Source organism: Phymastichus coffea, unplaced genomic scaffold, assembly GCF_024137745.1.
Source record: "Phymastichus coffea isolate CEN01 unplaced genomic scaffold, Cenicafe_Pcof_1.1 PCOF00012, whole genome shotgun sequence".
NCBI classification, from domain to species: Eukaryota; Metazoa; Arthropoda; class Insecta; order Hymenoptera; family Eulophidae; genus Phymastichus; species Phymastichus coffea.
In genome coordinates, this window is record NW_026706823.1 from 433,611 (window position 1) to 461,518 (window position 27,908).

General features: G+C 36.2%; 1 protein-coding gene across 3 annotated transcripts in view; it reads right to left on the reverse strand.

The window, feature by feature from the left end:
• LOC131672505 (protein DDI1 homolog 2) overlaps nt 1-27,908 on the reverse strand; it is a 659,212-nt gene that overhangs the window by 195,950 nt on the left and 435,354 nt on the right. For all 3 annotated transcript variants that reach the window (XM_058949779.1, XM_058949788.1, XM_058949771.1), the window contains one exon: nt 15,611-15,727. In XM_058949779.1, coding sequence (XP_058805762.1) covers nt 15,611-15,727 — 117 coding nt within the window. The remainder of the gene's footprint in view (nt 1-15,610; nt 15,728-27,908) is intronic.

The following is a 27,908-nucleotide window of genomic DNA, read 5'->3' on the forward strand; positions in this document are numbered from 1 at the left end:
TTCAGAGTCGAGGTTAGGTCAAGGTAAAATCCAAAAAATTGCATTGAATGAACCCGAATTTAAGGTTTATCTGACCAATAATCCCCTAATATTTCTATGGCAATGTTAGCAACCCCCTAATAAACCTCTAATAACCCCCCCCTAATATAAACTATTCTATAATCATCCAAATAACCCAATGGCAATCCTATCAACCTCCAATAATGCAATGGCAGTGCCATCAACCCCTAATAAACTCCTAATAACCGCATTAATAAGAACTATGCTATGAACCCCTTAATAACCGCATTAATAAGAACTATGCTATGAACCCCATAATAGCGCGATGGCAATCCTATCAGCCCCTTAATAGTGCAAAGACAAACGTTACTCCTTTCGATCAAACGGGATTTTCACAACAGGATAGTTGTGAGTCCGGTTTCCGTTGATCATACGCACTTCTTTTCAACAGTCCTTTTCAGAATAGTTGAGAATTCTACTTTGGTCCACCTTACGCGCATCTTTTCAACAGTCCTTTTCAGAATAGTTGAAAGGTTCGGCGTATTTCTTGCGATCGAGCGGCATTTTCTCGACAGTTCTTTTCAGAATAGTTAAGAATTCTGCTTTGGTCCACCTTACGCGCATCTTTTCAACAGTCTTTTTCAGGATAGTTGAAAGATTCGGCGTACTTCTTGCGATCGAGCGGCATTTTCTCGACAGTCCCTTTCAGAATAGTTGAGAATCCCAGTTGAAGTTTCTAGTAATCTTCATCATCCTCGTGTTCCTGAGATCTATTTTATAATGTCTCCCCGGAGTTACGTGAACGATCCTAGAAAGTTCTGCAACGTATGTGGACTTTATGCTACTAAAAACCAAAGGAGAAACATTACGCCTTCAATCGAAACTGCTTACAAAAGCTATTACGGCTAATTCATCGTAAATGTAGATAAATCTTGGGTGCCAAACACAATTTGTGTAAGTTGCCATACAATATTAAGTCGTTGGAATAAAGACGACTCTTCGCAAAAATTACCTTTCAGTTCACCGATGATCTGGCGTGAGCCACGTGATCATAATGACTGTTACTTTTGTTCTATTGACCTGAAAGGTTTCAACAGTAAGAATAAATCTGCAATTTTGTATCCTAATGTCTCATCTGTTACTAAACCAGTTTTACGGGGGACTCTTGTCTGTGAGAAATCATCACCCCTAAAGAAAGCAGAATGTTTACCTACTACTTCCAGGAGCCCAGACGAAATAAATGATATCGAGGTGGACGACGAAGATCCGCAGTCAGATGATAGTGCACATTTCGATACAACCGAAAGTCCTCAATTGTTTACACAAGCTCTTCTAAATAATTTGGTTAAAGATTTGGACCTGTCAAAAAATAAATCAGAATTGTTAGGTTCTAGGTTGAAAGAAATGAATATGTTGGCTCCAAAACAACTTTTTCTTGGTATAGAAACAGAGAGCAAGAAGATATCAGATATTTCGCAGAGAAAGATGGATTGACTTACTGTCATGACGTGACTAGCTTAATGACAAAATTAGGCTTGATATATGTCCCTACTGAATGGCGTCTCTTCATCGATTCTTCTAAAAGAAGTTTGAAGGCTGTCCTCCTTCACAATGAAAATAAATATGCTTCAATTCCACTCGCCCATTCAGTGTATCTAAAAGAATCTTACGAGAATATGCAGATAGTTCTTGAGAAAAATTAAATATGAAGATTATAAATGGCTCATATGTGGTGATTTGAAAGTAATAACTATACTTCTTGGACAGCAGTTGGGGTATACCAAATACCCATGTTACATTTGTTTGTGGGATAGTAGACCTACTGCACGTCATTGGGAAGTATCTAAGTGGCCACTTCGCACGTCTCTGATGCCAGGATCACACAATGTTCTCAAGAAACCCTTGTGTGATAAAAAAAATATACTTTTACCTCCCCTCCACATAAAATTAGGATTGATTAAGCAATTCATCAAAGCCCTTGATCAGAATGGAAAATGCTTCCACTACTTATTGGATAAATTTCCAGGATTATCTGATGCCAAAATAAAGGAAGGTATTTTCACAGGTCCGGATATAAGTAAGATGATGAAATCGGTTGATTTTCAACAAACGATAACAAGAAAAGAGAAGGCTGCATGGATGAATTTTGCAGCGGTTGTAGAAGGATTTTTAGGAAATAGAAAAGTAGAAAATTATCACGTAGTCGTCCAAAATATCCTTACCAGTTTCAAAGAGTTGGGTTGTAACATGAGTTTAAAAGTACACTTCCTGAATTCTCATTTAGATTCTTTTCCGGAGAATCTTGGAGCCCTAAGTGAGGAGCAAGGAGAAAGATCCCACCAAGACATCCAAGAGATAGAAAAAAGGTATCAAGGTAAATGGAATGTTAATATGTTAGCTAACTACTGCTGGGCTCTTAAACGTGAAGATGATGGTCTACAGCATAAGAGAAAGTCAGGAACCAGAAGCCTAGACGAAAAAAGGAAACGATTCGACAAATCAGAAAATTGATAACATTGAAGGATCTGACATAATGTGGTTAATAGCATTGCTGTTGGGTAATTAGGGGGTTGCTAGCATTCTCGTTGCGTTATTAGGGGCTTATTAGCTTAGTTCATATTCGAGGGTTATTAGGGGGGAAGTATATAGAGGGGGGGCTATTAGGGGGTTGATAGGATAGCCATTGAGACATTAGGGGCATTTTAGCATTGCCATTACGTTATTAAGGGGTTCATAGAACCGTTTATATTAGGGGAGTTATTAGGGGGTTACTAGGAGGGTGATAGCACTGTCACTGCGTCATCAGAGGGTTATTAATATAGTTCCTATTAGGAGCTTATTAGGGGGGTGAGTTATTAAGGAGTTCATATGATTACCAATGGGTTTTTAGAGGGTTCATAGCATAGTTCTTATTAATGCGGTTATTAGAGGTTTATTAGGGGGTTGATAGCACTATCATTACGTTATTGGAGGTTGATAGGATTGCCATTGGTTTATTTGGATGATTATAGAATAGTTTATATTAGGGGGGGGGGGTTATTAGAGGTTTATTAGGGGGTTGCTAACATTGCCATAGAAATATTAGGGGATTATTGGTCAGATAAACCTTGAATTCGGGTTCATTCAATGCAATTTTTTGGATTTTACCTTAACCTAATCTCGACTTTGAGCCGACCAGGTCAAACGCACCCCAGATTCGAATTCAGCGACCTTAAAAACCTATAGAAACAGTACCTGGACCAAGATTAATGGGATAATCTTGATTTGATCTTGATCTGAATTTGACCCCTGATCTAATCGGGTCAAATGAACCGTGGATTCAGATTCAGCGACCTTAAAAACATAAATGTAATGGTATTACCTTTTGCACTTTTGTTCACATATGATTTTTTCGTGGGGCTGTCATATTTGTATTGTTGGTACTGTTGTTATGAAATCGCTAAAGTGGTAAACTTCATTCGATGATATCTCTGCGAAAAAAAGATTTGTTAAATTTGAAAAATGCGTTGGAAAGAGCAGAAATAATACTTTTAGATGGTCAGATTAGTTTTCAGTAAAAAAAATGTTTTGCGGTGTAATATAGCTTCTAAAACAGCGAAAATACATGTTGTTCGCACATTTAGGTTAGAATATCTCGAAAATGTGACGCGATAGAGCATTTTTGATGCCAGGTTCGTAGACAGTGCATCAAAAACCTTCGGTATATGTTGCTCATGTTCGTACGATATAAATCATGTTGATCTGTGTAACCGGCCATATGGTGGAAAAATTATGGTTTTAGCTGGTGATTTCAGACATTTACTTCCTATAAAAGTTAATGGAACACGTAATGAAATATTAAATTTATCTATCAAAAACTGTGAATTATGGCCACTTTTTTCAAAATTTCATTTGAAAATTAACATGAGAGTGTTACCACATGAAATTGAATTTGTTACTTATTTTTTGGATATTGGTAATGGTACGTTAAATGATCAAGATAATAATCTACAGCTTCCGCAACAATGCATACTACCAGTTAATGAATGTATCATTCAGCACATTTTTGGAAAGTTAATAAAAGACAAAAAATTTGATGAAATTAGTCAGTGTGCTATTTTATCGGCCAGAAACGTTGATGTAGATGATATGAATAATAGAATTACCGAGTTATTAGATAAAAATACTGAACGTATATACAAGGTCTGTCTGGAAAGTATCGGGCCTACGTCTATATCTTCGCGCCATAATGTTCGAGCGACCTCTACCGGACAGAAACGTCAACAGTAAAGCCTCACAAATCTATTGGTTACTTACTGACACCTGCCGGACGTATAGTTCATGCGCAGCGTGTCTTTGTTTACAGTGTCTTTTTCGCGTTCGTCGGATTTTGATATTGTCAAAAATGATTGAAAAACAAGATCAACGAATTTGCATCAAATTTTGCTTTCAACTCGGAAAAACGAGTTCGGAAATTATTGAAATGATGCAAAAGGCGCCTTCGAAAGCGAGTATATGAGCAAAACACGAATAAAAGCGTGGTATAAACGGTTCGAGGATGGTCGCACTTCTGTCGATAGTGATTCTCGTTCCGGCCGACCTTCGACGACAAAAACCGCAGATAATATTGAGCGGCTGCGACTTGCAATCGAACAAGATCGTCGTATGACTGTGCGAGAACTAGAAGAAGACCTTGGAATACCAAAAACTATCATTTCAGAAATTTTAACCGAAAATTTAGGAATGAAACGCGTGTGTGCGAAATTCATCCCAAAATTGCTCACAGCAGAGCAGAAGGACATTCGCTTAAAAATCGCTCTGGACAATTTGGAAATGGTCAATAATGATGATAATGTGCTTCGAAAAGTTATTACAGGTGATGAATCATGGGTTTATGGTTATGATCCTGAAACAAAACAACAATCTTCACAGTGGAAGCATTCTGAATCGTCAAGACCAAAAAAAGCACGTCAAAGTCGGAGCAATGTTAAGTCAATGTTGATTGTTTTTTTCGATTGTGAAGGTGTTGTACATCACGAATATGCACCAACAGGTCAGACAATCAATAAAGAATACTACGTTCAAATTTTAAAACGTTTGCGTGATGCAGTAAGAAGAAAACGGCCGTATTTTTGGGAAAGTGGTGACTGGTTTCTCTATCACGATAATGCGTCAGCACATTCATCCAATCTTGTGCAGCAGTTTTTGAGCAAACACAATATTGCATTGCTTCGACAATCTCCATATAGTCCCGACATAGTCCCTTGTGACTTTTGGCTGTTTCCAGAACTAAAAAAACCACTCAAAGGACACCGATTCGATGACAAAACAACGGTTAAAAACAATGCGACGAGTGTACTTAAGGCTATCCCTAAAAGTGAGTTCCAGGACTGTTTTGAAAAGAGGAAACATCGATGGAACCGTGTTATTCAATCAAATGGGGATTACTTTGAAGGATGCCACCCACCAGATGATAAAGAATAACGCTACCATGAAAATATAAAGGTAGACCCGTACTTTCCGGACAGACCTCTTACACCGGAATAGATAGTAAAGAAAACTGTGATAATGGTGGTATGAATGATGACGTTCTTTTGCCAGAATATTTCAATTCATTTAATCCACCTAATTTTCCACCACATACATTACGTTTAAGAAAATTTTGTATAGTTATGTTAATCAGAAATATTAATCTCAGTGAAGGTTTATGTAATGGTACAACGTTACAGATTATTGATTTTTCTAATCATTTACTAAAATGTAAAATATTAACTGGAGAAAAACGCAATAACATAATATTACTTAATCGAATCACATTATATTATGATAATAAATATCCATTTGCTTTTAAAAGACGACAGTTTCTGATTCGATTAGCTTTTGCCATGACTATTAACAAATCTCACGGATAAACTTTGCATAAAATTGGTATAGACCTTCGCAGAGGTGTTTTAAATCACGGTCAACTTTATGTGGCAATGTCTAGATTCTGTCTTGTTATTTTTATAATTGACTAATAAAATATTTTTCTTATTTTAAAATATAATAAAAAATTGCATGAACTATTAGTATAATGTGTGATGATTCTCGCAGATTTAGCTGAATCACACGTATCGTGAATTACTGTTTTCAATTGATCACTTAAGTGAGACTAAGTGATGTTGGTGGATTTTGTGAAATAAACTATATGATGATGTAAATTTTAAGTTATCTTTATTAGTCGTATTTAAATATATTTTCAATAACCCTATCATGAAAAGCTTCTAGCTGGCATCTTGTTCAACTTACATAAATTAAAATCCGACGATACAGACGTTTGATGTGGATCAAACATATGTATCATTCTCATTTTAATAAATTAATCTCTGTCTTAATTAAGAAAATATTAAAACGGTCTTGATATGAGAAAGTAGTAATTAGTTATAGAAATAAGATAAAAAATAAGATAAAAACAACGGTTAAAAACAATGCGACGAGTGTACTTAAGGCTATCCCTAAAAGTGAGTTCCAGGACTGTTTTGAAAAGAGGAAACATCGATGGAACCGTGTTATTCAATCAAGTGGGGATTACTTTGAAGGATGCCACCCACCAGATGATAAAGAATAACGCTACCACGAAAATATAAAGGTAGGCCCGTACTTTCTGGACAGACCTCGTACACCGGAATAGATAGTAGAGAAAACTGTGATAATGGTAGTATGAATGTTGACGTTCTTTTGCCAGAATATTTCAATTCATTTAATCCACCGAATTTTCCACCACATACATTACGCTTAAGAAAATTTTGTATAGTTATGTTAATCAGAAATATTAATCTCAGTGAAGGTTTATGTAATGGTACAACGTTACAGATTATTGATTTTTCTAATCATTTACTAAAATGTAAAATATTAACTGGAGGAAAACGCAATAACATAATATTACTTAATCGAATCACATTATATTATGATAATAAATATCCATTTGCTTTTAAAAGACGACAGTTTCCGATTCGATTAGCTTTTGCCATGACTATTAACAAATCTCAAGGACAAACTTTGCATAAAATTGGTATAGACCTTCGCAGAGATGTTTTCAATCACGGTCAACTTTATGTGGCAATGTCTAGAGTGAGGTCGTGGGATTCATTAAAAATTTATCTAGGGAATTAAAGACAAACTTCGTTATTTAAAAATTATGTTTATATCGAACTATATCAGTAACAATACTTCAATGTCGCTTCCTTATATAAAAAGTGATATGAAGTACTTTTATTTTTTGCTGCACTTAAGATCATGGGATTATTACAAATCTATATGAGGAATCAAAGACAAAATTTTTAGAGACAAAAATTATGTTTACACTAAATTATAAAATAATTGAGATTAATTTAATCAATACAACAAATTAAATTTTAATTCTCCTACCATTATTATTTTTTTTCAAGTTACGTTTTTTGACTTCGAAATTCATTTAATTTCGCGCTCATATGCACTAGTAAGAGATAATAGGAAAACCCCGAAACACGTCAATTTTGTTTTATCATTTTCTACTAGAATATCATTTTTTAAATTCTTAACATAATTTTTTGATTTTGTAAGGTAAAAATACACTTAAAAATACAGTTTTTTCTCTATATAACGTAGGGGTTGCAATCCCCGGGGACAAAATTGATGTGTGTCTGTTACTTTTTTTATAAGTATCTTGTGTTTTTTTGTTTCATAAAAAAATATTCATTACAACTAAAGATATTGCTATAGAACTGCTTTTGGGGCTGTTTTTTGGACGTGGGTTTCATCCCTTAGATAGCTTTTTCCGCCGATAAAAAAAATACGGGTCTTTTATTTTTTTACGAACTATAACATATCTCAATTGCAGAAAAATGAGGCGGAGGGTTGGGGTGGTTCCCTAGTTAGTGCCTTGAACATTTCGAGTACGGGGACAGCCCTCAGTCCAAGAGGGATACGGACGAGTGACTCGGCTCGCTAGGCACCATCGCTAAATTGTGGGGTCTCGGGGTGGCTGCTATCTCGTGTGGATACGGATACAGACGAGATCACCCCATGAAACTACACTAAACTTCGTTACGGTCTCTGCTTGGTTCAGACATGGGCGCTCAGATAACACAAGTAACGTATGGATAACACACCGATGAATGATAGAAGTGATGAGCTGCAGAGCTCATTCGATACAGAAAAGGATCACAAGTACAGGGGTATATAGCCACAGAGGGTCGATTGATCGCGTCGAATGCTCGTGCGGAAGTATCTTGTAGTCACAAGTCTTTGGTGAAAAGCTCGGTGAAAAAAGAGGTGGAAAAGCGTCCATTTTCCTTTGGGTCCTGGTCAGCGGCCAATCAGTTGTAAGCGGTTTTAGCGGCGTAGTCGGGCAGGCGGCCGAGCTACCTCAAGGTAGACGTCACGCTGACCCCTTTTTAGTTTTAGAGACAAGGTACTTGGGATTTCCCCAGACGTGTCGATTCGGGAATCGAGAGGCTTAAGCCACATGTTTCATGGCGTATTTGTTTTTGAAAAAGTGGTCCTTCGACAATAAAAAGAGCATGTACATCTGCGCTACAGGCTGTTAGAATATTAAAGTTTATTATCAGTAGCTAGATGTTTTTATGGAGTTAGCGTATCTGCGGACCATATTTTGAGAAGAAAGCTAAGTGAAAGTGTTAATATTTTGTTGGAAGGGTAAGCGACTCGAACATATACACATGCACTTATTTGATTTCTTACTACATTATGGAAATCTAATAAAAATATTATCTCACGTAAGTACTCTGAAATTTATTTACTTATATTAATTGTATAATTCGTTGAATTATTAATATTATGATCACGCGCGAAAATTTTAAAGACCACGTGTTTGAGTATTCGCTTCCAGCTTTATAAACGTCGACATTACGTAGCGTTTATAACTAGGTATGAAGGATTGAGTATCGTGCACTTTGACGGGAACCCGATTAAAAAACAGCGCTAGCTGCCCGAGATCGAGGCTGCTCAGAACTGAAGTGTCTAGCGCATACATGCAATTAAGCCCTTTTGATCCTTTGCACGTACTAGTTTCATTTATTAAAAAAGTATAAAAATGATATGTATGTATATATAATAGACGTAAGGTAGTATAATTGTAAATTATGAAAAATTATATTTTGGAGAATCATATTAATAAGTGGAAAAAGTAACCAAAATCAGTTTTAACATACAAAAAATTTTAACTTTTTTCTGGAAGGTTTTCGGAATAACAAGACATTTTTATTATAATATTTCAATATTTTTTATATATTTGTTTATTATTATGGATTATAATAAATTTTATTCAAAAATATTTCATTTGCAAGGATAAGGTCTTGCATAGCCATTATTTCTTTATCATTAATAATTTTAATATTATCTCAAGTTTTAATTCGCAGAATAAAAGTTTTTTCTGAATTAAAAAATGTTATGTGGTTTTCATAAAAGGAAGTTTGTTAGTATAATTAGAACTGAACTTATTGTAAGGTAATGTCAGAGTTGATTTGTTTATAGTAGAGATAAATCTATTTTTACAAATGTGTTCAGTCAACGTTTAATCCTTGAGGAAAGGAGACGTACTTGTTTCGCGTTTTATTCTAATAGCTAAGTGATAGCCAATCAAGTGAAATGACAGTTAAAACTAAAATTCAAACAATATAATAAGTTATTTAAATAGCAACGCCCAAAATGGTTACCCAGAAAGGGGAAGTAATATTTATAGTCACGCAAAACAACATTGAGAAGTGGATCAAAAGAAAAAAACAACGGCAAGCACATCTATCCGATTACTGGCTGAGTCAAAACACTAACAAGTTTGACGTTTTACAACATAAAAAATATGCTGATGATGACGTAGCAACAATAATTTTAAAAGAACATAAATCTCTCTCAATATTCGTGTACAATGTGGAAACATTCGCCAGCTAGAAAATTAACTAAATAATATAGCGAAAGCTATACCCTTAAAGTACTAGCGCAAAACATGGTTAAAATTCAACCTACAATTTCAGAAAAGTATTTGCCGATACTAAAAGAGAAAAATACTCAGGTTTACACGCATCGGCGCAAAGAAGAAAAAGGGTTTAAATTAATCTTGAGAAGCATCCACCCTATAGTTAAAACGGAAGAATTAACAAACAAAGCACATAGGCATAAAGTAATTGACATCCGCAACATACCCCACCGTATTACAAAAACACCGTTACCTCTTTTCTCTGTCGAAACAGAACACGACTATAAAAACCAGGAAATTTACAAAATTTACAGACTACTAAACACAGTAGTAAAATGTGAACCACTTCATATCAAAAGAGACATACCACAATATTATAACTGCCAAAAATTAGGGCACACTAAAAATTATTGTTTTAAAAGCGCAGTTTGTATGGAATGTGCAAAATATCATGCAACTAGTGAGTATCAAAGAAAAAAGAAGTAACGTGTGTAAACTGTAAAGGAAATCACACAGCATGCTTTAAAGGATGTCCGTTGCGTATACAGATACAACAAAAACTTTTTTCTAGATTAAGAGAAAAAACATTAAATCAAAATAATACACAAGCTCAACGTAATTCAAATGAGTTTTGACTAATTTTAGAACATTTTTCTTTTTAAAAGTATGTTGTAAAATACAGTTTTCAAGAAAAAAATTCTCAACCGAGTAAAACTTAAGAATTTCATAATTTCGAAAAGAATTCATAAAATTTCGATAGCAAAACTTTCTCGGCGAGACTTTTCATCAACACCGTTAGAAAGAGAACCTTTAAAAACAGGAAACAGTGATTTCTGAATTATTTTCCGTTCAAATTCATTAAGTAGTAATAATTCGAATTCGGCTCTTGAAAAACCGTCCTGTGGACTTTAATAGGTTAACTTCCGACTCATGTAACCTGTCATTTTAATGTTGCAAAACTGATAAAATAATTAACATTAATCAATAATATCTCGGTGAAAAAATATATTTAATCCAAAAAATGATTTTACCGGTTTTTGGAAAAAAAATTCAGTGTTACAGAACCTCGAATATAGCAAAGAATAAGGAGTTTCTCAATTTTAGTTTAGGATAACTCGAGACTTTTAGATGACGGATTAAATATGAAGCCAGGTTCTTATTCAGAGCATCAAATAACTACGGATGTATACTGTCGCGTTTGTGGGTTTTTTCGGATATTTAATCTATTCAATGTATTTAAAACTACTGCTGCTATTCATTGTTGTTATTATTCATAATTTATTATTTGTTAATGTGTTATTATATATCAAATTATATTTCCAACATACCGGACGGAGTTAAATAAAACTAACTGAACTTAACTCAATTCTCTCTTTCTTTTTTGATCTTCCCTTCATTCTATCCTTCTGCTATGCACGCATCATTATCTCGCTCGTATTATCTATTTCAGTTTTTTACAGATTCTTAAGTATCTACTACTCCATTAAGTATGTACTACTCTGTAACGAAATTACATCGTTATTAAATTTTAAATGTGGGCAAGTGAGGCGAACTCGCTTGTAGCAATCGAGGGGGGAGGGGGGGGGGGGGGGGTAAAGAAATACAATTTAAAAATCACACTTCAAGTACTATTAAACAATCATACCGATTTATTATTGCCAAACTTTACAAAAACCTTAAACTCTAATGAACAAAACTAATCAAACACGCCTTAATACTATTGAACATAACGGTGTTACTAACATGCCTTAAACCTTATTGAACATAACAGAATAACAAAGAATCGCAAGAAAAAATTAACTATAATTAACCACGTTTACAATAATCTCAACAATACATAGAACGTGTCCCCCGGCAGGTGACCGCCTTGACGACAAACCAACTTAGCCTACTTATACTAAGAGAAAACCACCCGGCGACGGATCGCCTTGACGGTACGCTACCTTAACAAATAATGCCGACCGTAATTACAAGCAGGTAGCCGGCGCGCTAACGCCTTGCCACCTACTCGCTATGCCGCCATAGAGAGAGAGAGAGAGAGAAAGAAAGAATAAAGCGAAGGGTCTCGACATTAGCTGTGCGGAAACGGGGAGGCTTGGCTGTGTTCTGCGTATGGTGTTGCTGGCCGTCGCTGGGTGACTCCTAGCCAACTCCTTCCGGGTAGCGTCCTTCGCAAAGATGTTGGAAAAGGCACTAGTCCTTTGTCCCTCTTGGCTTCTCGTCTCAGCACCTTGGCGTGTGTGTGTTCGGCTGACTTCTACCTCTGCACTTCTGCACTGCTGAGCGACTTAGTTCCGCTCGCTTACTTCAGCAATCGACAGCTTCCTCGTTTTCTTTCTTTTCTCCCCACTTGACCTACTTATTAGGCGGCGCGCGACCAATGCGCTAATTCGTTACGCGTCGTGCGCCTGCCTAAACCTGCGTGGGGCACGCACACCCCTCTCTCTATCTCTTTTTCTAATACTTCTCTCTGTCGTCCACTTAATGACTTCGGGTCGGCTCGACCTCGCTCGGCAATTTCCGTCAGCTGAAACAAAGACCATGCATTAGGCGCATTCTTAAATGCCCCCAAGGCTGGCCACCGTGCTTTGCCGAGAGAGGGAGAAATGGGGAAAAATACCGACGAGAATAAGCGCAACGCTTGCTCTCGTCACAACTCTTTAAATGCCTCTTAAGTATCCACTACTATACTCTCTCTTTTTCTCTGATTCATTTTCCGTTTTGTACGTGCACGCGCGTGTATGAATAATACTTTTATTTTACTATTGTCTCTCTGTTTGTTTGAGCTACGCATCACTATCAACAGTAAATATCTATGAAGCAATGACCAACCTTCAAAACGTGAAGGATGATTCGCAAATACCACCACGGTCACCAAAGGTACAACAAGATAATAATGTATAAGTAATGCTTTGTGTTACTCATTTTCACAATTCTTTTCTTAATTGTGACGGGACCAGGCCGTGCACTGGCTTCTCGTCTACGTTTCTCCCTCCTTCTCCACTCGGCAAGGCGTGGTAGCTAACGTTGTGCACATTAAAGTATGCGTCTAACACTCGGCCTTTTTATTTCAGCGCCAAGGACGAGCTAGTGGAGCTGAGCGCAAGAAAAAGTTGAGGAGCGCGGAGAGAGTGAGAAAGAAAGAGACAGAGAGTGAGCATCAGGCCTATGCAGGGTTAGGCAGGCGCGCGAAACGTAACCGATAAGCTGCGCGTCGCGTGCCGCCTAACTAATAGGTCAGGAAGGGATGGGAGCGAGCACCACTGAACGGCCGCAAGACGGTAAGCGCGAGAAAAAATGCGTGCGCGAGTCCAGTCCAGTTTGAGCAGAGAGTGCAGTTTTGGATAGCTGGAAGGAAGGCCAACTCTACCGGGGATCGCTTTGTCTGCGACTACAGCCAGCCCCACCTGCAAGGAGAGCCAACATCGCCTGCAGATACTGGACCTGTGGCAACGACCAACGTCGCCTGCAGTTACATCGCCTGCAGATACCGGGCCTGCGGCAACGACCAACATCGCTTGAAGATACTTGGCCAGCAACAATAGTCAGCATCCTTAGCAATAATCTGACCAGCAGCGATGACCGGTACTTCCTGCAGCAGCACTTCGCTTGAGATTCTCGACGTTGTGAGGAACATTAAAAAAAGGTCAAGCCTTCTTTCTTACTCTCTACACTCTCTCTCCGGTGATGCGACGACCGGTGCGCATTGAGTAAGATAGCCAGGCATTCACGTGCCGACTATCTAGAGCTTCGCGCTTAGTTTTAATTTGTATTAGTGTTAGTTGCGACCGGCGAATTGTCAAGGCGCTAACGTGCCGGACAATTCATCTGGTACAGGTTTCTACGTAAAATTTAAGTAAATTTGTAATAGGATAAGTGTGCGATTAGTTATTAGTTAGGATAGACTGTGAAATATTTATTTGTGATTGTTCTAAGCTGCTCTTTTGTTCTATTCCTTAGTTAGTCAGTCAATAGTTTTATATTGTATCATACGCGCGTATGTTTAGTGTGAATATTTGTTGGTCATTAATAGCTGTAAACTTAATCTGGATTTGACACCGAGAAATTTATTTTATGACCTTCTCTCTCTTTTCTCCCTCAAATACCATGAGCGAAAGTGCCTCACTTACCCCGCAAAAAAAATTGGTGACAGCTAGAGAATTTTGTCACATAATAAGTAATAAAAGCTTGTTACTACATTTACATTTACATTTACATCTGGAGTCCATTAAAAAAACACACGTATAGTGGTGATAAGAATAGTCGCAGTGCCAGTGATTAACTTGATGATGCGATACAGGCTATCAAAATGTTAAATTAAAGAAGTAGTTTTGCATCGGAAGCATCTATTTTAATAACGCAGGTTGACATAAAAAAAAGTCGAGAAACTAGAACATACATAAATGCCTACATCGAAAATTTTGATCAACGAATTCAAAACAGAATGATCTTGTTATTTCCAACTCCATTAAAATATAATATTAGAACTAGATATTTCTATAACCTCAAAAACAGTCACAACAAACCCACGACTGGTAGGACTCTACTTAGAAAACCTAAATTTGAGATCATCTTATAATTTCAAAGGAAATAACATTAAACCTGCGACAGGCTAGGCTCTATTCTCAACTACAAAGTACGCTATAGCCCCATCACAGCATTAATTCTTCGACAAGTAGGGCTCTGCTCCTTAAGTCCCAAGTACGCTGTAACTTCATAACCTTAAGGACCATAGCATCAAACCCACAATAGATATATCACCACTACTTAATATTAAGAACGTTGGAACTCTATAACCTCAAAGAGAATAACATCAAACCACGACTGTTGGAGCTTTGGTGCTTAAATTCCAAGTACGCTGTACTTTCTGTCACTTCAAGGGTCATCCTAGGCATTCTGTCATCGCAAACTCGCTTTTAATACTTTTATAATGTTAACTAGCGATGTTAGATAAGAGCCATCATCTTCGCAGGCCCAGCCGTGGAAAATCATCATCAGCGACATATCTATGGTACGGGGTCGGGTTTTAGATGACACATGGGCTGACCTGCAACGAGTTACTTTTGTCCCCATCGGAATTCTTTCAAAACATATATAGCGGCTTCTAATATTATAGTAATTCTCATCTATAACCTTATTATAATAGACAACTGATTAGTTATAAATGAGATGCAAAAGAATTATGAGAATGAGCAAACAAGAAGAGATATCCCTAACAGAGAAATGCTAATGCAGTTCCATTTTGGAATTTACATGGCACTGAACGTTACCTTAATTGTTTACGATAATCTATTCCTAGACTGAAGAAAGACAGGTTTAGACGGTCAGTAGTTTTTTTAATCATTGGGCGGAAACTTGTTACTATATTATCTGAAAATGTCGACAAGTCTTATTATACGTATAGAAGACATGTTTTTAAATGTATTAGATAACTTTTTGCATGCTCAGCCATCATAGTCTATAATATAATAGATCTGATATTTTACTACGGAAAAAAATTATAGTAATAGTAATAATAATAATGAATCATTGGAATAATAAAAATTGGTCAAATCTAAAATAAAACGTTGTCAAACAAAATAATATGACTTGTCTCAATAATGTCGTAAGATGAAAACTGGCCACTATATGAAAATCAACAGCGTACGTGTTAATAAAAAATAACATAGAAAATAATACCTTTGCCAGATTGTAATGAATATTTTTTGGTGCTGTCTTCTATTGCTTTTTGTAGATATCTATCTTCTTCTAAATCATCAATATTAGAGCTTAAACGCGCACATTCAGGTAAATCACCTGTAACAGAACAGTTCTATTGTTATTTTTAATATTGACTAATAAAATATTTTTCTTATTTTAAAATATAATAAAAAATTGCATGAACTATTAGTATAATGTGTGATGATTCTCACAGATTTAGCTGAATCACACGTATCGTGAATTACTGTTTTCAATTGATCACTTAAGTGAGACTAAGTGATGTTGGTGGATTTTGTGAAATAAAATATATGATGATGTAAATTTTAAGTTATCTTTATTAGTCGTATTTAAATATATTTTCAATAACCCTATCATGAATAGCTTCTAGCTGGCATCTTGTTCAACTTACATAAATTAAAATCCGACGATTCAGACGTTTGATGTGGATCAAACATATGAGGAAATCCACGGAACCTTTGATTTTTGTGTTACTCAAGGATCTGCCGAGGAAAAAATTTTTTTTCTATGTCTATCAGACGTATAAACCTCCATTCTAGTGTATAGTTATCCAACTAAATCATTTTTGTAGGTTCAAAAATTATATAGACTTAACTAGAAGAATTCCAAATATAAAATCACTAATAAATCGCACATTTTTGAACGTTACTCTTGATTTTTTTTTTTCGTTTTCTTCCTATAACTGTTTAAGGGAGCTTCTAATCGGTCTGAAAATTTAACACAACCTTTTTTTTATAAAAAACTTCATTATCATTAAAGTTTCATTAGTGTGCCTATCAATCTCTTGCCATGGTATGCCCTCAAAGTAGCATTACTTGGTTTTGGGCCGAGGACTTTTTTTTTACATTTTCACTTACAACTTTTTGAGGGATGCTAAGGTTGTAATTTGGATTCGACAAGCTATTACTGTATTTAAAAACGAATAAAACTGCGTCTCCGAAATCGATGTGCGATCAATAATGACTAAGTTGTGAATCAAAATGTTTGAAAATATCTCGCGTAACTTTTTGGAAAATTCATGTTTTTTTGGAGACACAGCTCCAATTTCAAATTTAATTCACTCAAACATCTTGTAATCGCTAAAAATTCAATCAGGAAGTATACTATCAAAATCCTGTTTCCGTACGTATGTGCCACGTGTGTGTACGTTTGTATACAGTATCGTGATTTGTCATTCTCGAGAACAGTTGCAAGTGAGTGATCGTGTTTGGCACAACGCACAGTTAAACTATGGAAATAAGAAAATGGGTAAGTAGTTATATATTGCATAAATTATGGAATGTGCAATCAATTCGTTTTTTTTTTCATAGATAATTCTTGTATAATGCGAAAACAATTTTTACTTTTATTATTTTTTCTGTATTCGACAGACTGTGCTGACAAAACCAGAAAGGCCAAATTGCTTCTAAAAAGACAAAAAATAAGAGAGAAACGAAAGAAAAATTAAAAATCTCTACCAAACGTTGTCTGTTATGTTTATGTTGACGTTAGTTAATAAAATCAATTATTACAGTATTTTGAACGTTTTTTCCAGAAATTTTTTCATAATTTATAGCAATCGAATCAAAGAAAATCGATTCGTATGTTAAAAAAAATTTTTTTTTGATTTTCTGCTATAACTTTTTGAGGGATGGGTAAAAAGGAGTTATGCGGGTATATTCTACATTTGTAGGCTACAAGAAACACGTCTGTATAGGTTTTAGAAGTGTGCCTCTATAAAATTTTTTCGATTCTACTTTTTCGAAAAATCAACGGTTCCCTGGATTTCCTCATATGTATCATTCTCATTTTAATAAATTAATCTCTGTCTTAATTAAGAAAATATTAAAACGGTCTTGATATGAGAAAGAAGTAATTAGTTATAGAAATAAGATAATCTCCGTCATTCGCAACTTAAAGTCTATATTTTTCCTATCACATTATTATTAGCAGTTTAGACAACCGGTTTAACTGTGAATATCATTTCATACAATTCACAATATATACATATATATATGATTAGAATAGTCAGTAAGCCTGCTTCTTGTCAGCTTTTCTTCTTCTTCTCTATGCTCTCGAGAAGGTATATTGGCCAACGTTAGGTGCACAATAAGAATGCGCCTAAATATAGGCCTCGTTATTTCAGCGTCAATAATGATCGAGGAGCTAATTGAAGTAGCTTTAAGAGCTCCAGTAGTGGAAGCAAGCGAGGAAAAAATAGATAGATAGATATATAGATAGATAGAGAAAGCACAATACGCACTAGAGACAGATCGGAATAGGCATGTGGTGCGCAACCGATAAGCGTTGCGTTGCATCCTGCCGAAAAATTAGATCAAGTAGAGAAAAATGGAAGCACGAGTCGGTTACCACGAGTACGTCGCGGTTTATATGCATTATTTTTTATACCCTTACTAAGCTAGCTTCATCGAATAGTTTAGATTTAAAGTTCGTGCTACATCACACATCGTCCTAGTTACTTATTTCTTCGGCTAAGTACATCGAGCGTTATGAAAAAGAAGAAGAGACAAGCCAGGTAGATCGGTCAGTTCATCAAAATTCGGTGAATCACTAAATTTAATAAATTATCAAAGCACTCACTTATCGGAAAATTTGCTTCTTCACGATAGATTTAGTTTGTGGTTTTTTTATTGTAAATAATAGCATTATGTTCATTCATTCGGATTTAAGTTTTCTTTTATGTACGTTCTTTAGTAAATTAGATTGAGATTTTATAATTCAAACGGCATTTGTTAACCTGTTCTCTTTTCCTTCCTTCGATTAGTATCGATTTAAAGCGAAAGTGCCTCCCTCATCCCACTTTAAATAACTGAAGACAACATAGTGCATTCGTTACATACTCGTATATAAATTACGAGTACATAGTACAATTTAATTGATGTTTTCAAACAAAATAATTAAATTAAGTGATAGAAGTAATAAATAATATAATTATCTCTCTTTCTCTCTCTTTAGCCTCCTTTCGGGCTGGATTCAGAAAGATCCATAGTACACAGATGGTACTAATAAAATTAACAGACGACATACGAATAACCATTGATAAGACGAAGCTGACTTTATTATTACTTTTCAAATTTAGCGAAGCCTTCAATACCATCTCACCCTTCAAACTACTATGTAAAGTTTGCTTAATGAGTTTCTCCAGGTCAGTGTTCCTGTGGATCAAATTATACGAGGTGTGTTCAAAAAGTAACGAAAATTTTTAAATTTCGCAGGTTTGGAGAGTCCGCTTGTATAAAATTTTTTTTTATTATGTTGGTACACATGCCCCTGAAGTACGATAAAATTTTCAGCAATATTCATTGCTTACTTTTTAAGTGGCAGCCGCTAACATTAGACGTGTTTTTCGAGCTCGGCGATTTTCGTTTGTGAAAAAAAATGGATCAAAGAATTTGTATTAAATTTTGCGTAAAAAATGAAATAATGTGTAGTAAAGTTTGTCAAATGTTAACAAAGGCATATAGTGAGTCTGCTATGAGTAAAGCAAGGATTTATGAGTGTTATAAGCGTTTCCAAGATGGCCACGAAAACGTTGAAGATGACGAACGACCCGGACGCCCAAGCACATCAACAACCGATGAAAACGTGAAAAAAGTGAAAGAAATGGTTATGAACGATCGCCGAATCACAATCAGAGAAGTCGCTGATGATGTTGGCATATCAGTTGGCTCATGCCATCAAATTTTTTCGAATGTTTTGGGTATGAAACGTGTGCCAGCAAAATTCGTTCCAAAATTGTTGAATTTCGAACAAAAATAGCGGCGAATGGAAGTTGCTCAGGAGTCGCTAAATGAAGTCAATAACGATGCAGAACTACTAAAACGTGTTATAACAGGTGACGAAACATGGGTTTACGGATATGATGTCGAAACTAAGGCTCAATCGTCCCAGTGAAGGCATTCTGGATCGCCAAGACCGAAAAAGGCTCGACAAGTGCGGTCGAATGTGAAGGTTATGCTCACTGTGTTCTTCGATTTTAATGGCATAGTGCATTATGAATTCTTGCCACAAGGTCAAACAATCAACAAGCAGTACTACCTACAAGTTCAACGTCGTTTGCGTGAAGCAATCCGAAAAAAACGCCCGGATTTGTGACAAAACAATTCATGGCTTTTGCACCACGATAATGCGCCTGCTCACACTCCATTGCTTGTTCGTGAATTTTTGGCCAAAAACGAAACTGTAACGATGCCTCAGCCTCCATATTCGCCAGATATGGCTCCATGTGACTTTTTTCTATTTCCAAAAATAAAGAGAACATTAAAAGGCCGTCGTTTTACAAGCATAGATGACATTAAAAGCGAATCGCTGAAAGAGCTAAAAGCTATTACAAAGATCGAGTTTCAAAAGTGTTTCGAGGATTGGAAAAAGCGTTGGCATAAGTGTATTGTATCCGAAGGGGACTACTTTGAAGGCGACAACATTAATGTAGATGAATAAATAAATATTTTTTTCATAAAACGAAAATTCTCGTTATTTTTTGAACACACCTCGTATCTACAAAGTCGTAGCCAGAGTTTTCTCTGCTACAGATTCTTTCAAATAGGTGAAAACTAATTTGACAACTTGCCGATCTACCTATACATTACTCGGTATGATCTGCTTGAAAATATAAATAGGCTGTTCAGGATTATTTAAATGGTCTCAAAGTGGCTCAAAAGCTCTAATCTGCTCCTCAATAATGGTAAGACTAAGGCATTAATTTGTAGTTTAAATAAATTCATCGATATCATTAAGAAGATGAATCTGCTAGGAGTCGAGTTGCAAAATAGAGTATATATAGGTTTTAGTAATGAGGTTGTCAGTCTTAGTGTTACGCAGAATAGCAAGCTCAAATGGAGGCAGCATATTGATCAAGTTACGAATAAGATCAATAGGATTCTATACAACTTGCACTTAATCAAGTCATGAAACACGCAACAGCTTCAAAAAGATTGATAAAGTCCCTGGTACAGTCTCATCTTGACGACATCTTTATTTACAATATTCAAATGATCTTAACTATCTTAGTTTTCAAATAAGTTTAACCATTTTACCTAATACTACTCCATAAAATTTCAGCAATGCTTCAATTTTTTATACAGTGACATCTTTCAAACTCACTTTTATATTCATTTTGATACAATTGATATTTATTTGTTTTAATCAAATTATTAAATATTTAAATGTTCAAGAGATTCAAGTAGCTGAAGTTTATCGAGTGTTTGCTTCAATCATTTTCAAGACGTAATTTTTTCTTTTACTAGCAGCACAGTTCGATTAAATCTTTTTTAATAAATATGATTTTAATGAACTACAAGAAGCAATGCTCATCATATAACTCATTTTTTTTGTCATTCGAAACAAAAGAAACTATTATTGTCGATGATGTTTGCTGTAGAAATTAGTCTATTTCAGTTGTATATGATGCAACGAATGTTGCATAAATGATTAGTTGCAACATTCGTTGCATCAAATAAATAAATAACTGGCTTGTAATTCCTGTTAGAAAGTCAATCGATTCTTTGCCTTCAGGAAGTTAGGAAGCCTCTTTTGAATATTATTTGTAGCCTTATAAGATATTTTTTTTGCATAAAAAATTTGAATACAACTATATTTTTTTAAGAATCTTTGCTTGCTTTTTGAAACTTTTCAGGTTCTGCAATATATATTAATTGTACAGGGATCGTTTTATTCAATATTATTTATTCGAACAACATGTTATGCTATAAAAAAGTTCGTCTATAATCAGTTAAATTTTGCAATCATGCATTTTGGATTCGATAGGATTGAAATTTGCCATTGATTTTACTATATTATACTAAACTACACTACATTACACTACACTATACGACACTATATTGCAGCTTACAGCTACATTGAGCATTATATCGCGCTCATTGGTCCTAACGCTTCCCCATTCCGTCGCCCATGCATTAAAGTCGCCTCCGATAGCCATTGGCAATTGTGAGAACCTAACGCTGATGACAATAGCCTCCAGCGATCTTTAGAACTCATCTTTACTTTTACTAGATAGGAGGTAGGAGCTGTACGAGTATATATGCATGCCGATAGCCTCCATCCATGTATAATTAGTGGCAGGGGCGGTCATTTTCTTGGATATATGTATCGCTCCATATATCCATGTAGCCGTCCTGCCCGTAGTATCATTTATCCAGTTTGGGGTCCTCAAGTCCTTATACTCCTCACTATTTATCACTATATCAGTTTTCTCCTCTGCTATTAGTTGTGACAGTAAATTTTATGTAGCCTCGCAATGGTTAAGGTTTATATGGAGCACCCTAACCATTTTTCTTGATTACTTACATTTATTGTCCTCTGTCCATTTTCTTGACGTCTGGACAGTCAATCACTTTGTGATCCTCCTTATTGCATGTAAAGCATTGCTTGAAGCGATCCTCTAGGCTTTTACAACTCTTAGCTAAGTGCCCCATTTCATGACATCTGTAGCATCGTTGAGTTGCCTCTCGGAGTCGTACTCTACAGTTGACTCGTCCTATCCTTAGCTTGCCATTTTTAATCAACTTCTTTGCAGTAGTTGACGGCAGCATAATGCTAGCTATTTGCGTACCTGCGTACGATGCCCTGATATTTCTATTTTCGGGAGCTACTGTATTCTGCTCGGTTACAGTTCCGATCGCTTCTGCCACTTCCTGTTTTATGGTGGTCTCATCCATGTCTTAAATAAGTATGATCTCTCTGTGTTCAAGGATTTGCAGCTCTGCAGTTCCCTGAAGGGTAGTTGAGACCACATTTTGGACCTTCATGTTACCAGTATTCGCCCTGCTAAATTCTAGGAAGAGTTCTCCTGTTCTCATACGCCTTATTCTGGTAACCTTATTGTCCACTTCCTTCAGTTCCGGGACCGTCTTTACTCGGCACAGTATCTCCGCGTAGAACTTGTCACCTTTTGCCTTGATCTTGATGGCATCGGGTCTCGTTGTCCATGGAATGGTGTTGCCCTTTGAAGCCACTTTTCTTTCTTTTTTTTCTTTTGTTCCTTCCTCTTTGCCTTAGTGTTCATTTCAATTCACATATTTTCTTATTCCTTCATTGTATCAGCCTCTTTTCTGCCAATCGCAACGGGGGTTTGAGGATATCTTTTTCTCTTCTTAGTTTTTATTGCTCTTACGTTTTTTTGGGCTTGCCGGAGAGACCTGGCATTGTCTGGGTCTCTTTTCCCTATGTGCTCTGTCGCCTTCAGTGTTATACGTCACCTTCGGCTGAGAAGAAAGAGCACTTGTAAGATGCTCTAATCCCTCTTTCCATGTCCTTTATCGACTTGTAGACATTATGTCGATCTTTGACGAACTCGAGCAGCTCCTGGATTTTGTCCCCCAGTCTTTCTAGTTGTCTCTCTCTGCGATCCACACACTTCTTCCTCTGACTGTCTTGATCATTCACAGCCATCTCTTCTTCCATGTAAGTTTGACTTCCCCCAAAATCCATGAAGTCGGCGGCGGCCACCGGGGCTTACACCCGATTGGAACCATCGATAGGATTCCCGGAAGTATCGGTACCCACTTGGAGTAAAACTGCTTTTACCTCATTGGTTTATTTATCGGGGTTCCTTCTTCTATCCTGTATCTTAGGAAGGAGCCCTTTGATAAGGTGCTAACTCCCGGGCCATATGTCTCTTGGTTATTTTAATGAGATTCTTACTCCTCCTCCTCCTCTTTCTCGCCATAGGTGGCAGAGCCTTAGGTTTGGGACCGGCATAGCGGAGTTTGTATAGTGTAGTGTACTAGTATAGTGTAAAGTACTAGTGTAGTATAGTGTACTAGTGTAATGTAGTATTGTGTAGTGTAGTGTAGTGTAGTGTACACTCTGTAGTATAGTGTACACTCCTCATGTAGGTTCTGAAAACTGCATGCGACGCATCTTCATCTATGAGTATATTGATGGAATGGAGAAATTGCTAGCTTAAGACGTAAATACTTTAGAGCCAGAAGATGCCACCAACGATCACGGATCAAGCCTAACTTCCGGGTTATGATCGACGAAGAAACTCCCCAATTCGACCTCACCGATTTCAATAATTTTTTAATATGTTGTAGTATTCGACAAAATAAGAGACCTCTATTTTTCTTTTTGTACCGACATCCACTTAAGGGTAGAAAATCATCCCTATATTTCGTTCTTAAAACCATTTTCTTATTATATCTCAGCATGTATTAAATATTTTTTAATAAAACCAAATGGAGAATATTTACTGTAAGAAGTCTAGGATATTAGACGTATTTATGGTTCAGAGGGTTTTAAGTCTTATTTTAACCTTTACATTTTTAACCTTTATATTTTTAAACTATATTTTTATTCATTTTTTTCCTTTAAAACAAAGAAATGAACTCGAAAAATTAAGATAAGTATTTCTGTTTACTACAACGAATACTTCAGTTAATGTTTTTCATGATTTTTTAAATAGCCACTCTCGAGCACCGTTAATCACCCGTAAAGATGGTATGCCTTATGTAATTGATAAAAAATTAATTTTTTCTTTAAAATACTTATACCTTAATAAATTAATGAATTATAATATTGTTAAGACTATATTAGAGACTTCTATAATTATTATCATCTCTTTTACAATGATTTGTATAATGATAAATTATTAAATCTAATTATCACAGGACCGCAAAAAACTTTTGCGAAGTCTACTTAGGATTCTGTAAGTGTACTGTATGTTTTTTAAGCCGCTGATTGCGAAGATTTTTCCAGAGTTATTTTCGCACTCCAGAATTCGATTATTATTATTCTGTTATATAAAAGTTTTGATTCGAAAGAACAATTTCTGTCTAACTATGAAGGAACAAATCATCATTATAATAGTTACATTTTCAAAAATAACAATAACATGACATAAATTATAAATATTTAAATTTTAATTAAACTATTACAACTTACAAAAATTAATATATTAATATATACTTATGTTAAATTAACGTTAAAAGTGATATTTACAAATCTCTCTATTTATTTCTCTTATTTAGTTCTCTTATTTATGGGTTGTTGAAGAAATTTATCTCATTAATACGCTAGTATCTCGAGCAGATAGGCTAAGAATATTTATGGCTTAGAACTGTCATTATAGTAGTAACTACTCAAAACATTAAATCTTTTAGTTCAACGTGTCCATATTTATGTGTAAAAAAACGTACACGTATGATTGTTAAGCACACAAATATACAGGGTGTCCCATTTTAAAGGAACCACCCCGAAATTTTCGACGGTTGGCGTTGTAAAAAAAATTTGTTCAGACAACAGTTGTTTGGGACAATGGGGGCAACCTTTCTATCAAATCCGATTTGACCTTGAGATTCATTTTCAAGGTCATTTGAAGATCAAAGTCATTTTTTGAATAGGAACCCATATTTTTGATCCCGGATTCGGAAAGAGCGAAAAATTCTACATTTAGATAACGTATTATGTGTGGGGTGCGGTTAACCCCCCCCCCCAGCCTAAGGTCATGTAGGGGTCAAATTTATGATTTTCTTCATCTATGCACAGGGATGATCAGGCAAGAGTAAGGTTAATTGTAATAACCCAATAACTCGATAACCCAAATAACCCAATAATCCAATAACCCGATAACCCCAATAATTCAATAACCCCAATATCCCAAAAAAATTGTAGGGTCAATCAACAGTGACCTTGAGCTTAAACTTCAGGTTGATTTTCAAAGTCGACTTTATGTATTCAAAGCCTTCATGAGAAGTGTCATTTTCCATTTTGTGGGATAACATGTTATTTCCATTCTTTTTTCTGGTGATTCCGGACAAGCCTACAAAGTTTCAACTAAATTGTTTAATAACACTTTTTTAGTATTGTTTATGACAATAGTGATTCGTGAACAGTCCTTCTCAGGATAGTTCAAGTGTAATTTTCTTAGTCGACTTAAAAGGAGGGAATATGCCAGATTATTCGAGAAACGAAATTGTTGATATTCTGTTGTCTCTCGGGGCATGTTAAGGCCGATATCGTGCTGCGGCAGGGTATTACCGCCAAAATTACCCAGGGAGGCTTCACTACCCGAACTACGTGAGAATCCGAATCATCGAGCAAAGAGAGAGACGTCGACCCCGAATACTCAGAAATCGTCGTCGCATTATGATGCCGAACAACGATGATCCACGAATTCTCGTCGTTTTGGCAATAGTTGATTTGGATCATCATTTCTCGTTGCGTGAAATTCAGAGACGTACTGGAATCCCAAGATCAACAGCCGCTAGATTTTTGCGGCTGTACAGATTTCATCCGTATCATATAACTTTGACTCAAGCTTTGATGCCAGATGATCTCTGCCGCAGACTCGAATTCTGCAATTGGGCACAAGCAAGGATTCGTGAAGATCCTGAATTATTCAGATACGTCATGTTTTCGGACGAAGCTACATTTCATGGTAATGGGCAACTCAATCGCCATAATAGTCATTATTGGTCTATCCAGAACCCTCATTGGGTACGACATGTTGATAATCAGCATAGATGGAGCCTCGTAGTTTGGTGCGGTATAATAAATGGTTATCTGATAGGACCTTATTTTTTCGATGGGAATGTCAACGGCGCAGCATATCTTGATTTCCTGCAGAATGAATTACCAGAATTATTGGAAGATGTGGACTTGGAAACCAGAATACGATTATGGCTTCAACAGGATGGTACACTGTGTCATCGCTCACTAATGGTTCGTCACTTCTTGAACCAACGATACCGAAGACGATGGATAGGCATTGGTAGTGACATTACTGAGTGGTGTCCAAGATCACCAGATCTGACAAGTCCAGATTTCTTTTTATGGGGATATTTGAAAAATGTTGTTTATGCACAGCAACCAACAACACGGCAAGATATGATGCAACGCATCATACAAGCTTGCAGAGCTATTCCGCGTCACGTTTTGATGTCCACAGTTGAAATTTTGAACGTAGAATTCAACACTGCATAAATTTGAACGGGAGTATTTTTGAACATCTTATGAGATAAATGTTTGTGTTACAATCTTGACCATAACTCTATATGTAGTCAACGTCTTGTCTTGATCGGCTGAGCATTCCCACCTTGCCTTCATTGGCTGGGTAATCAATACCTTGCTTTCACTGGCTGGGTAATCAATACCTTGTCTTCAGTGGCCGGTAATCGATACCTTGCCTTCACTAGCTGGGTAATCGATACCTTGTCTTCAGTGGCCGAGTAATCGATACCTTGCCTTCACTGGCTGGGTAATCAATACCTTGTCTTCAGTGGCCGGTAATCGATACCTTGCCTTCACTGGCTGGGTAATCAATACCTTGCCTTCATTGGCTGGGTAATCAATACCTTATTAACCTCACCCTTGCCCCGGTGGGATGGAGGGGGGTGAACCGCTCCCCCAACATAATATTTTATCTAAACGTAGAATTTCCCGCTCTTTTCGAATCCGGGATAAAAAATGGGGGTTCTTATTCAAAATATCTCTTGGTTATTGGGTTATTGGGGTTATTGGGGTTATCGAGTTATTGGGTATTGGAGTTATTGGGTTATTACAATTAACCTTACCCTTGCCCGATCATCCCTGTACATAGATGAAGAAAATCATAAATTTGACCCCTACATGACCTTAGGCGCGGGGGGGGGGGTTAACCGCACCCCACACATAATACGTTATCTAAACGTAGAATTTTCCGCTCTTTTCGAATCCGGGATCAAAAATATGGGTTGCTTTAAAAAAAATTACTTTGAGCTCGTAATACGGACTGCAACTCCAAATTCTTTTAAACTTTTATGGCATTCTTCAAGGCATTCAAAACGATGGCATCAGCAGGCAAGTTTAATTGAATATCGAGTTTTAATTCTCTTTTAAAATCTTGGAACATGTTCTGTTCAATAGCTTGTTTTTGTGCAAGCGTTATAGATTCTAAATTTTCTTCTCTCTTCTTGGCTTTAATAATTTCGTTGCTCAATAATTGTAGCCTGTTTCCAAATATCAACACTTTTTCATTTCTTTGAAACTCATTGCCTAATTCCCCTAACAATTGATTTAAAGTTTAGATAGGACCAAATACATCTGCTAGATGGTTTAGCAATTCATCTACAGTGGAAAACGTTAATCCTACTACTGTAGCACGTGCTTCTCCTTCTAATTCTTATCTATCCTATCACCGATGCTTACAATTTTAGGTTCTGATTCAAGATTTACATACACAGGCTTAATATTAAATTTTTTTAACAGATCCTGATAAGGTTTACGTGTGATTATATAAGCTTTCCTAAAATTTCTTTCC